This window comes from Trachymyrmex septentrionalis, unplaced genomic scaffold (genome assembly GCF_001594115.1).
Source record: "Trachymyrmex septentrionalis isolate Tsep2-gDNA-1 unplaced genomic scaffold, Tsep1.0 scaffold6, whole genome shotgun sequence".
NCBI lineage: Eukaryota > Metazoa > Arthropoda > Insecta > Hymenoptera > Formicidae > Trachymyrmex > Trachymyrmex septentrionalis.
This window is the reverse complement of record NW_017305778.1, coordinates 4,090,756-4,104,684: the sequence shown is the minus strand read 5'-3', so window position 1 is coordinate 4,104,684 and position 13,929 is coordinate 4,090,756. Positions and strand designations below refer to the sequence as shown.

At 38.5% G+C, this 13,929-nt stretch overlaps 1 protein-coding gene across 3 annotated transcripts in view; it reads left to right on the top strand.

Moving 5' to 3' along the window:
• Positions 1–13,929, top strand: part of LOC108752287 (probable JmjC domain-containing histone demethylation protein 2C) — a 331,473-nt gene that overhangs the window by 76,073 nt on the left and 241,471 nt on the right. For all 3 annotated transcript variants that reach the window (XM_018493015.1, XM_018493016.1, XM_018493013.1), the window contains exons 5-6: positions 1,769–1,853; positions 2,251–2,339. In XM_018493015.1, coding sequence (XP_018348517.1) covers positions 1,769–1,853; positions 2,251–2,339 — 174 coding nt within the window. The remainder of the gene's footprint in view (positions 1–1,768; positions 1,854–2,250; positions 2,340–13,929) is intronic.

The window sequence follows — 13,929 nt, the reverse complement described above, 5'->3', positions numbered from 1 at the left end:
GGTTTATTCGAATAGTCTTCGTTCTAACGTTGTCTCTTAAAGACTTTATTGAAATATCGCGAGGCGAAATGCATCAAAAAGTATTGTACAATAGACGTGTGTCTTTCATTTTTTTTTTTGTAAAACAAATTAACATAAATGTTAAATTGCGAGCCTTATTTGATTCTTATATATGTATTGAATAATAATAATAACGTAGTCTATTGTACAAAGAAAACAATAGTAAAACAAAACGCAATAGGTAGGAAATACATTTAGAAGGTGAGGTAATAGTTGCCTAGAAATCTAAAACCTGAACTATCATTAGATGAACAGAAACTAGGAAACGCAATAGATTGCAGTACAACGAAAATTAAAAAAATATGAGTTATGGGAAATGCAGACAAGAAATAAACTAAAAATTACAGAGTACACTAAAAAAAAGAAGTATTTAATTTTAAAATATTAAAATGTTTTATTCTTGTCTCCATTTTTTTAAATACTTCGATTGTTCCATCTTTAGATAACCTATATATGGTAATTTACCTATTGGATAAATAAAACAGTAAAAGATTAAGAACATAAGAGAATAAGAGAGTAAGACATTATATAAGCTGAAGTTTATCGAAAAGTAGAACAACTCCGCTTTAAAGATGTTTCAGTTTTAAACTTTTTCAAACAAAGCACTATGTTTGGATTTAAAACAATATGTTTTGTTTATTAAAAAAGTTTAAAACTAAAACGTCTTTAAATATTTAAAAAATTGAAACAAGAATAAACATTTAATATCTGAAAATTACTTTTTTTTTTTAGTGTACCGAATAATATAAAACGATGGCGCTATTATAGGAGAGAGTAAAGTTTAATACATACAGTAATAAAACAGTAAGCAATAAACATGAGAATAAAAATAGTTAAACGTTACACGCAAGTGCCGAGAAGCAGCAGACTTTAATACAGAAAAAGAATTAAAGGAACGGAGGGGTAAAAAGAGAGAAATAATTTTTTTACGCTATTCTTCTGTGTATTAATTTTAAATAAATGAAGATAAGAAGAGAGAGCGAGAGAGAATTTTCCAACTGATACTTATTTGCAGACGTATCCTTTTTAATTATTATCAATTATATAACAGTTGTGCATTTTGAACTGCGGTCTCGATCAGAACTTTTATAAGATAAAAATCTAAATTTTGTACGAATTTATAAAACTTTCTATCTTTAAAGTGTCGATACTGTCAATAAGAGTGAGATGTAAACAGAATTTGCCGGAAATCGTATTGACAGAGAAATCCACACATATAGATATTGCATCGCGATCGCACATCATCTCGTTCCTTGCGACTCTGTCTCCCTGCTGATCAGTTAAGCTGACCAGTTAAGTATTGACAAGAAGAGGCGTTGATCGTGACGAATCTTAACGAGAAGCCAGACCATCATCGTCCGGTCTCTGACCCGCGAATTGATAGATAAACATTCCGCGGCTAATCGGGCGAGTCACGAAATTTCTCGAAAGAATTGAAATCAATTAACACCCATTATGCAATGAATTTTTCGAAATTGCGAATGAAATCGTTTACGAAAGATCAATGAACCTAGAAAATAATTGAACGTCTCGATCCATATCGCTGCTATTAACAAATTATTTATCGGTTGAATTAATAGCAAGGAATGTGAATATTATTAATGGAAAAATTAATGTTAAAAGCACTTTATAAATCTGTCCAGGATAATTTATAAGTTTCACTAATACTAATTTTTATTTATCTGATTAAAATTGATTATTCTTTTAGGATCTGACTGTTACCGACGATACGGTCCTCGAAGATCACAACGAGGATCCCACATTAGTACAAATGCGGCTGATTGGCGATGGAGGTGAGAAACATTAGCACGAAATAAAACACATGCGTTTAATTAATACCATAGCGATTAAATTTATATAAAAGAATTATAAAAGAATTTCCAATAAAGTTCAGTTTTCGCGTGAAAGCATTGATATTAAAAAAAAATTATTGTTCATAAATGCTGTTAAATATTTGAAAAAATTGAAATGTATTAAATAATTTATTTTATATTATTTACAATATCGTTTTTTCAAGCGCTATTTAATGTTGCTTAATTTGAAATTATTGCTATGTAAACTAACAGTTTAAAAGAATTGTTTTAATTATGTATATATTTAATTAAAATTTTATAAGTAATATCGTCGAATAAGTGGAATAATTGTGAAGTGTACTGAAAGTGTTTTCGCTTTTTTTCCCCTCTTACGCAGTCGTCGAGAGCATCATGAGGGGCGAGGTCGTCGGCATGACACCAAGGAGGTCGAGGTCATCGACTGCTCTGACGCACGCGCTCGTTGTGGTGAGTGAAATCCAATTTCGTTCTATTATTAAACGTTCTGCATAGTTTACGATCGGCAAGTATCATAAACAGTAAGTGTGTATTGACGCGCTTTTATATTCCGTATATAATATCTCATGTATATAATGTATTTAAGTCGTTATAACGAAATTGACTTAACCCATGTTTTCCGGGCAACCTACTTTTCATACTGTATAAAATTATTTTACGACCGCATTTGTGCATTCAATAAATGCGTTAATATTTTATAAATTTTCGCAAATTTCATTCAGAAAAAGTTTATCTTATTCTCAATTTATTCGCATATTTTTTTTATATATCAGTAACGGTAAAGAAAAACGAAGAAGATTGTGTGTACAATAATGTCATATTGCAAATATGCAATAAGTGCCTTTATATGTGTATGATTTAATTTTTTTGTGTAAAAATAACACACTGTACTGCGTACACAAAAATGGATTTACACATTTAAACGTGAAGTGTTGTTTCAATTTATTCAAACGTGTAGTGCAGTGTTATTTTTACACGGAAAATTAAATCATACATGTATACAAGAGCATTTATTTATTGTACTGTAAAAAGTGCAGTGTTTAAAAAATGTTTACGTTTAAAACGTCTCAAAATAAACCTTTAATAATAAAAGACATTTTAATTTTAAACGTTTTAGTATTTTAAGTTCAAACACATAGTGTTTTGTTTATTGAAAAAGTTTTAAAATCAAAACATTTTAATATCTTAAAATTAAAAACTTTTTTTTTTATAAAAATACACATTAAAATTTACAATATTCGCTTGTGTACATATGATAATTCACTTCGATAAGTAAAAGACCACATTTATTTCGAGTTTCAAACCTCTCAAATTTTCCGTTCTAGTTTCAGTCTTGAAAAAAAAATGTATTCTTCGCGTAGCTTGAATTGGTACCTCGGTCTAAACGCAAAAAAAAAAAAAAGAAAAAAGAAAAAGGTAGAGAGAGATGGTTGCACTAACGCATGCACTTTATGACGTCCAATATTTATGGCGACGCCGCTGAGCTGGCTGATTTAAATTTCTGCAACGCTGCAGTAACTAGTAGACGATGTTTTGCGAGGCATTTATCGACGAAATGATTCGCGCGACCAAGAGTCACGAATTAAGGCGCGATAATGTCGCGGGGAAGCAAACATCTTCCTCGCGCGTGACGATAGCGTTTGCGGCCGTCACGTGGTAAACCGTAATTGGAATCGAGTCGATGTGCCATTCCGAAAGGAAACCGCCGCCGGTAATCGTGTCTTGGTATGCTTTCGCAACGCGTACCTCATCGTATACACTCACGATCACGTTGTCGGCGTGTGAATGCACGAGACAAGCACTGATCGCTCACTCTCGCTCAGATTTGTATACATGAAGATTCAATTGGTGGGTAGTGGGATGGAAGATTTGCCGATTTACGTCGCGATTTCAATTACATTTTACCGGACGTTTTCATTAAATTTCTGTACGTTCAATAATTTATTGGTATCTTTGGGCTGTATGCTCACGCGAAAGTATTCGTATCGTTGTTTTGAAAACCGTTATCAGCGGTTATTGTGTTACTTGAGCTTATAGATAAGCGGCGGTACGGAAAATAGGACATCGATTATCGATTGCGCAGATATCTTAAACGAAATCCAGTCTCATTACGTCGTAACAATCGCTCTGATATATATACTCTTCTATTATAAAAATAAAACTGAAAATTCTCTCTCCCCGGTCTCGAACATTCGATTGACTGTATAATTGGCTTATAAACGTGGAAGAAAATCAAACGCGTTTGAAAACACATTAAAAAGAATTGCTATTTATAAAAAGTTTATTACACGAAAATATATTTGAAAAGCACATCTCGAAACTTCATGATTTTATATATTATAATATAATAAATAGAATATATTATCTCCTTGGGAATCTTTTTCAAGGTAAACATCTATAGAGAGAACAAGTTTCATACATTAATAATTAACTTTACGTATTAGTAATTGATTAATTTTAATATTAAAACAACAAGTAGCAATATATAAGATAATCTCTCTTTTTAGCTTGTATAGAAAGATTGATTGTGTAGACGATTATATGTCAAAAGGATACGACAGGAAATATCGAGGAAACTGTTGTCATGTTTCGCGTTTGGATTTTCAATGTACAAAGCCTACGCGTACCGAGTGTTTCCCTTTAACGTGGGAAATCAATAGAGTCGAGCTTGCAGCACCCTCGGGCTTTCAGGAATCGGGAAGCCCGGAATAGAGTCCGTTGCTACCTTAGCGGCCGACTTCCGTTCGTCGTGTTCGCGAATGCCCCACCTTTCTATTCTTCTGTCTCTCTCTCTCTCTCTCTCTCTCTCTCTCTCTCTCTCCCTCCCCCTACCCTTCTCTCCCTTTGTCTCTTCTGTTTCTCCCCTCGCACGATTTTCCGTCGAGACGGCAATCGAGGGCATAGTTGTCGTGCTTGCGTGCTCACACCATGAATTTCTCGTCTCGGGGGTAGACGTGCGCCTCCGGATTCTAGATAACGGCAATAGTCGAACTAGACGGCGATAGAATATCAGGTCGCGACAGTGTGCCACGGAACATTTACGAATATGAAATTAGATTTGTTTTTGGATCTCTATTCTCGTAGACTGAAATTTTAACCAGCTTTAGTCTTCCGCAATCTTCCGCCGATGATATTTCGCGTACTATATCGGACGCCGCGATTTATTATTCTCCATAAATAATAGCTCTCTCGCTACAGAGAGTTAATTAATACGGACAGCGGGTATTTTGCCCTTTTCATAAATGCAAATCAGACGCCGATTCTCGGCATTGTTCTCCGGGATCAGTGCTATTCCACGGTTTGTTGTCAAATTTGTCGACATAAATCTCGCGATTTATCGCCTCGACGGTTGGATCTGCTACCTCTGCTACGTACGACGGCAGGGATGCGACGAGAATAACGGCGATCGTAATTGCATATTCTACGCGGAACCGCGTGCTACGTTGACATGAAATCGTTATTAACTGTCGTGGAGATTACGTATATAAAAATGCACATATGTGTACATAAAAACGCACATATTTGTATAGAAAATGTGTATATATACAGGGTATCTCAAAATAATCGCCAAATATATCATGGGCAGGTAGAACGGACTAAACTGAGTCGAAAAAGTCTTCTATCATTTTGCAATTTTCGCAATAGTTAACAAGATATTAATTATTAAAAATTGCCAAATATTAGTCTTGAATAATTTTTAACTCAAATACTATCGACTTTACAGAAAAACTGCAAAAGATCATTTATTTTCTTCTCATAGAACTCTAAGAATTTTTTTGGAATTTTTTATCAACTTTTTTTTAGTATTGCATTTTTTTTATTTTTACCAACATGAGAAAATACGATATTAAAAAATTATGAAAAAATTTAGAGTTCTACGAGAAGAAAATAAATGATCTTTTGCAGTTTTTCTGTAAAGTCGATAGTATTTGAGTAAAAAATTATTCAAGATTAATATTTGGCAATTTTTAGTAATTAATATCTTGTTAACTATTGCGACAATTGCAAAATGGAAGAGGACTTTTCGATTCGGTTTAGTCCGCTCTACCAGCCCATGAAATATTTTGGGACACCTTGTATATATAAAATTAAGCAGTGCCGCAAGCATCGGCTTTTTCCGATTTCAACGTAGGATACTCATGTATTCTGAAATACATCGTTGCGATCTCATGCAAAAATAACTGACGCCACTTGAATGTCACATTTGTATTGATTCGCTCTCCGATACATTTCAAGAAAGACACTCTTACCTAACCTAAATACATGCAGATGTCCATTAAACCGAGTCTCACTGTGAAGCTTTATTTACTTATTTAATATTGAAATATACGTATTTATATAGTGATGAAATAACGAAACAGTGAATATAATGGTTACCCCGTTAGTTTGCATTGAAGAAAGATAAAGTGAAATCTCTCTTTCGAATTTGCGCCTTATAGAATATAAAGAATGTTTGATAATCCTCGAACATCCTTGTACTCTTCCTTCAGCGGACTCGATTTGATTTTATGTCGGATATACTCATTCGTCTCAAGACTTAGTAAAGTGCGATTCATTGACGTGGCTTGGTGCATTCCACCTGACAAAGGTCACGAAAGAAAGTAATTCCTTGGCTGGTTCCATCTTGCTCTCGTTGCTAGGAGGATAATCGCGGGGCGGAGATGGATTTCGCGACGAAAGAAAATGATTTATGAATGTCCCCGGAGACAAGAAGAGGGAAGAAGAAGGGGAGAAAGGGACCACGAAAAGCCCCCTCTTGCATTAAAGAGAATTGTAAGATCGAAGAGACCGAATTCGTAAAGTTTCCTCAAAGTTTCCTCGAGACACGAAGAAATCTGGAAGTGGGGAAATAATTCGTTCCTCCCTTAAAAGCGGCACCTCAAACTCGCGCGAGAATCGGGCGCCAAAACTACGAAAGAGAATTGCACGTTAAACGATCAAAAGTTTCACAGGGTTGTCAAAGCGAGGATAGTTCTTTTAAGTTAAGGCAGCCGCCAAGCCTCGATTGGTACAGTTCCCTTGATTACGGCCTCGTTTCTAATTTTCCACCATTTCTCAGCCGTCCCAGCCTGAGTCCACAGGCTCCGCAAGGTGCGTCCACAAGTTTTGCGCGAATTATTCTGCTCGTTGGCGTAGGAAAATTACCGTCGCAACTCTCACGATTAGATCTCTCATACTTCTTGCGAGAACGATTTGCTGTGTTAAATCGCACTTTTACAGGTTCCCAGTCAGCAGCGAAGCGTTAAAGGTCGCGCATTATCTGAACATTAAGGGTAGCCGCTCTCTTTCTCTCTCACGCATAAAATTCGCATACGATTCGCGGCACGATTGAGGTTTGCGCAGTTCTTAACCGTTCTCGAAAATGAGATTTTAATAACACAGCGTGTTTACCCGACGCTGCAGTCAATTATTGGAGATTGATGGTATTGAGTTTGAATAATAAATCATCGAATACTAAGTGATAATCTTCAACATTATGATTGACGGTCTCGAATCTTTTTTGAATAAATTGAAAAATTCATATTTCTACAAATTTGTAAGTGCATATAAATTAAAAATTTTTACGCTGCTTAAATTAAATAGTATTTTTTTTGTATATCATTTTGTGCTGGGAGAAAAGAAGATAATCTCTCTGAGCTTGTATACTAACTTGTGAATTAAAATTGAGGAAACGCCCGTGGCGTTCGTTCTATTTTCGCGATGCGTACAGGCACATCGTAAGCTGCGTACAAACTTTCCTCTCGCTCGTGGTAGTTATTCGTGAGTCATGCCGAGTACTTCGGTTCCGCGAGCGACGCGACGTCGTCGGAAAGTTCGTGACTGGCTTATACGAGTTCGAAAACTCGTGGAAAGGGATTAAACCTTGCGACTACTGGATCGTAATAGAACTCGCACGCGAGAGTTCTGCGAAGACCGATCATTACGAGAGCTTGCGAGACGTCAAACGAGGTCGCGCCGATGAAGAAACACTCGTCTTTGACTCGTATCAGTCATCGTGACTTTGCTTTCCTTGCCTTCGGAAGCTCTCATTTGTTTATAATACTTTTCAACTCCACTGACCAGATATATTCGTGATGCGTGTTCGATTTAATAACGTTGTGACGAGGATAGAAGATTTTGCGTTGTATATTTGAGATCTCAGGAATTTTTTAATTTAATTTTAACGACTCCTCGACGATACCGGTGGGAAATTTTTTAAGAGAAATAAACTCAAGATTATACGTCTCGGTTATTTAGAATTATTCAGAATTAAATAGGTTTGTAAATGAATCTCGATTTAAAATTCCGATAAAAGGCGACTTGGGATTGAATAAGAACAAGGTTTAAATTTATTTGCTTTGTGCATAAATTACGAAGTTCCTATTTTCGCAAGTGTTAACAACTTTTCATCCTACTGGATCGCTTTTGTTCTTTTCTTTGGCGGCTCCAGTTTTACTTGGAACTCAAGTCGTGACCTCGATTATACTACCGCAGCGAGATAAAACCGCGTCAACATCGTCGAGAGAAGAGGATCTTCCCGTAATTTCTTCTCGACCGTTTTCCCTCATTTCTCATTAAACTCGTAGACATCTTCCGCGGAGGATGAATACCTAGATCGAGACGTTCAATTACCGAGTCATTCCCGTGCCGCAAAGTGCGCAACAGTGTTCTCATGGCGCCTGCAACTTTTGTATAAACGATACTCGTCGCCATACTCTTGGACTCTCTCGCAAAAGCGGTTAAATTCTCGAAACAAGTTCCATGAGCGGGCGAAAGTTACGCGCTCTGCAGAAATCCCGCCCTTTCCAAATCCAACCTTCACGACAACTATTTTCACTGATGTTCCGACGGAATCCTCCTTTTCTTCTCCTCTTAGTTGTTAGCTGTAATTTTTATAAGTAAGAAAATAAAAGAAGAACATATGTATGTTTTTTTGGAGGATTATCCTAAATACAATTATTTTTTAAATAAATAATTATATACAATGCACATTGAGAATATGAAAGAAAAATATATTTTTTGCATAGTAATATTTTGGAAGAATAAAAATACAAAAAATTTTTCAACAACTATCACACGGTTTTTGTAGCTGCTCAACAACTATTGATCTACTAAAATCACGGATTATATCAATTCTTTTATTTTGGAATTAGTTATAATGTAAGAAATTAATAAAACTTTAAATAAATTATGATACACTATGAAGATTGCAAATCACTTCAAGTTTCGAATTAAAGCCTAGCGAAAGATTACTGCGCCACTATCCTGATACTCACAGGTAGATTCGATGTAGTCGTACTAGTAAATGTCGGGCAAGCACCCCGTTCCGATTTGAAGCAGTTGGCTGGTCGCCAATCTCACCCTCAAACTCCCTCAAGTTCACCTGGTACGATCAACTCATACGCTTTCTCTCTATCTCTCTCTCTCTCTCTCTCCCCTCTCTCTTTCTTTCTTTCTCTCTTTCTGTATCCATTCGCCGATCTCGTTCCCGCCGTCTCATCTTCTTTTTATGCCTTCCCGGCCCCGGCCGCTTTAGAGGATCGTTTGGCCAATAGGAGTGGTTGGCCGAGTCTGCACGCCAACCCAAGGGAAACGACTAAACCTTGCGGCATGTTGAGCGGGGACAGAGGGGTGTCAGGGAGGGATAACGAACGAAGGACACGGGCGGGCGAGGAGTAGGACGAAGGGGGCCTAGAAAGGAGAAACAGGAAGGGTAATGGCACGACGCGAGGCAGAGTGCGATGGAGTGAGCCGGTGGTTTGTGAGGACGAGAGTGATGGCAAGAGAAACACAACGGTGGATTCAGGGGATGGATAGGGGGCGAAAGGGACCGGCGTGGCTCAGTGCTGCGAACCCAGAATGGGAATCGGCACTCGAGAATGGTATAAGGGGGTGCGTAACGTGGAAAGTAGGTGGGGCAGGGGGTGGCTGGCTGGCTGGATGGTCGGATGGGGGTTGGGGCGGCGGTCGGTAGCTGTATTGATTCTCGGGCAGGTCACGCGGGTGGGGACCATCCACCGGCGCCGTTGGGGTGGTGGCGACGCAAAGGGCGGGGGGCTGGGGGTGAGCAACGCCGGATGGTTGGTGCGAAACACATCCCTACCTGTCTACTCTACCTACCTACCTACCTATCTACCCGGCCGGGCTAACACAAAACATCACCCTGCAAATTGGTTAATTCCGTGCCGAACCTGCGGAAATTCCACCAAGTATGTATCTAGCGGCTTCGTGACCTCCGTGTGGTCTGCTCCTTTCTATCCCTTTTTCTTCTTATCAACCGAAAAGTGGAGTGTGGGAATCGGCCACGGTCCCCCACGGATTGCCTTGCCTGCTCGTCGCGTCCTCCTCCAGTTCTTACTCCAGTTTGCCGCGAAGTGAATTCCAGGAGGTCTGACCTGTCGTTCCGCTTCCGCTCGCTGTTCTGTTTACATCTTGACGTCGCGACATGGATATAGACGACGAATTGACATTCGGTCTCGCGAGAAATTCAATTGCGGTCTCGTATTGGCACATTCTCTTTAACTCAGTTTACGCCGAGAGCATCGCTCTTCTTATTATTAATTCCTTACGTGTCTCTTAAATTAAGGTACATGTATACATTTTCCTCGACGTTAATTTCAAAAATAGCGTAACTGTTGTATAATAAAATAAAATATAATTACGCGATTAAGAAAAATAACAATTGCATCTTTCTTAAAGATGAAAAATTTAGGAAAATGAGGTAAAGTTCTTCCCGAACGTCGTCTCTACTGCAAACTTGAAATAATAATGATAAAACAGGGAGAGAGAAATTGTAAACATAATTATGGAATTTTACAAGTTGGGTATATCTCGTGGGATATAATGGGCAAGTTTGAGGTTAAATCGCTAACCGTCGAGCGTTAACCCCGTCTGGCGCAAAACCTCGAAACTCCAGCGCGACGAGTGCAGATGAATTCGTCAGATATCATCGATCGGGATGCGTCTGGTCGTGCTAATACGCGTGTTATCAACGATCGGAGACGGACGTGAACGAGCTGTCGTTCACACGAGCGTTAATTACAGCGTTAATAATCGTCGCGCGAAAAGTGGGTTTCGTGTCGTGTCCTACAAACATGCCACGTAACTTCCGCCAAGCGTCCATAATACAAGGTAATCCAACTACGGTAAAAACTTTCATAGAAGTTTAATTGCATGGAGAATGGGAGGAGGGGGAACCCGTTAAGATTACTGTGTTGAAAATCGACGTATTAACGTGGCAAAATACTGTTATTCTTATCGATTTAATTGTATGGTTGACAAGATACGTGGTAAGTGTTAAGATCTTGTCTCTTCTCGCAAATTTAATTATTTCAATGAAAGGTCAGTCAAGAAATTGGCGTTAAGTAGACTAAACAGTTTACGTTTTTTACGCTGCGAATTATTGGCCGCGACCTCAAACGCATTCTCAAATGTAATTTTAAAACGCTCTTTCTCAGTATTTCGTTGTAAATACATACATTCAGTTTTTTCCGCGCAAAAAGCCGGCTTAATTATTACTTCAGACATTTAATCCTTCTGCGATCGACTTATTTCTGCGACAGGGAGATTTTTACACCGATTGAATTTCCCCGAGGAGCGCGACAATAATTTATTTCTCGGTCTCTCCACGTGGAAGGGGTTGACCCTGGTGGCGTCTCCTTGAATCCTGCTGGGATGGCGGCGGGGGGGGGAGGGTGAGAGCTGTTTGTGTCACTTCACCCGCGATATTGTTGACACGCGAACAGGAGTGTGACACGCACACATTCCCACATTCTGCACTGTATCGGCCTCTATTTGATCTCACTGTGTGTATTGTACGTACACATATATATATATATATATATGTAGGAATATGTGTATATGCGCGCGTTTATCCCCCATTCTGAGGAAGACTTCTGTGGAAGCTGGCTGCGCGGTACGTACACATACATACCCTGGTATCCTCCACACAGTCGTACACACGTAGGATGTTGCGCGCCGGTTGGCGCCAGAAGGCCTTCGTCGCTCGTTCCACCTGTTTGTGCGGGAGTTTCCCCGCGAAACTTTCAGTTGCCGAACAACAAAGTTCCCGGCTGGCCGAACTACTACCGGGAACGGGCGGCGCGTGTTCCCTCCGCTCTGCGGATCGATACTTCGTAAGCCGCATAAATAAAGCCACGCCGCGCGCGGCTGCCCGGTTCTGCGTGTTGTGTTGCGACTTTGTGTGCCGGCTTCCCACCTTGATCAACGTTTGGTAGTTCGGAGTCGTGGCGTTTGAAGAGAGAGAGGTCAGTTGTTGACAAACGAAATGCCGATGGTTAGGTGTACGACGGTTACGCCGATTTCGGCGGGAAACTGCCAGGGGAATATAATAGCGGTCGGACGTTTTTATGACGAAATGCAATAAACGACCAGTGGACCGCGGGAGAGATTTTTTGTTTATAAATATGCGACGAGAGAGAAAGAGAGAGAGAGAGAGAGAGAGAGAGAGAGATGATTGTATCCTCGCCGTGGGAAATTAAATAACAATAGTTTTATTGCATTTAATTAGCGAGGATGATACATAATAGAAATGCTATGTACACGCTTTCTGTAAAATTTAGATATGTACAGAGATAATATAGGAATGAATAAAATAAATTATATTGTCTTTGTTTTTTTTTCTGCAATATTTTAGAGCACTGCATTAGCATTAAATATTTAAATACAATCATGTTTATTTGAATTATAGTTGGAATGAGATATTTTAGAGTATCTTAATTAAATAATTTAAATCATATTATTTAACTAGACAATCTAGCGATTGCATTTCGTCGTTTGTTCTTTTTATATCCCGTGTCACATAGTTTATAAATATATGCATATATTGTCGATATTATAGAAGTGTGATTATTTAATTAACTATTCTATTACTTTAATGACTATAGAGAGGTATATAGTATGTTATATAATTTCTCTCTAAAAGGTCAATGTCCGAGATTTCCATTTTCATAAATTATTTATGTGTATATACTGATGGATCGTTGATGTCGATCTACCTATTATTGAATAGCAGCGGCTATTGAAATATCATCATATTTAATTTCTCAGATTTCTCTCAGAAATTTCTAAATTATTATTATTCGAGAATTTGTTTCCGTCTGGAATCCTGGAGTTCCCCGGCGAGCAAGAAAGTTGCGGAAACAATGAGACACGCGGATCCATAGAGCTCTTCTCTCAGATACATACACACATGGGTCTTTCTCTATTTTTCTTTCCTCAGCTCTTTTTACCCTCTTCTTCTCCGTCCTCGTTCAATATTGATTACCGATAAATTCCACGTAGCCATACTCGACTAAGCGTAAAGGTAGCCATTTCGTTCATGGTTCGCCGATTCACAATAGGTTTCCGCCTAGAATCCTGGCTTCTGTTCACGTACACACGGCGCAGAAATTAGTAAATGTACGTAGCAGATTGTCTGCTGCTAACAGGAAAGTGCCCCTTTATCCCAGCGAAGATCTGCCTCAGGTTTACCTTACTTTCTTTTCATTATATTCGATATCAGGTAACATATATATATATATATATATATATATATACAATGCCATGTAATTCTTGTTCGTTAGATTGTTTATTAAATAGAGAATCAATTATCGCTTGACTAAATTGGACCCTTTGCAAAATTTAAAAATTCCGCAAGTAAATTAAGAGACACGAGAAAAATAACAATAAAAAAATTTAACGAACCTCCGCAAACTGCGTATTCCGGGCCAAGTTTTTTGTGGCGGAAAAATTTTATTATCATCCAAGCGCAACAAAAAAAAAAACATGCATTTCCCAAATTTCGAGCAAATTGCACGACCGGATCTTGTAATGTCTGAATAAATTGCAGCCGCGGGTAACGTGAAGCAAGGTTTGTACGGCGTCGTATATTGCTCGGGAGTTAAAACTTTTCGTGCGCGATCGCGTTATACGCGGGATGTAAAAGGACCGTGATCGGAAGCCGATAATCCGGCAGTCACTTTGAATGCACGTAACGCCAGCTCGACTCTTGATGGCGGTTCTAGAGATTCGTCGGTCGCGTCTCACGGTCGAATAAATC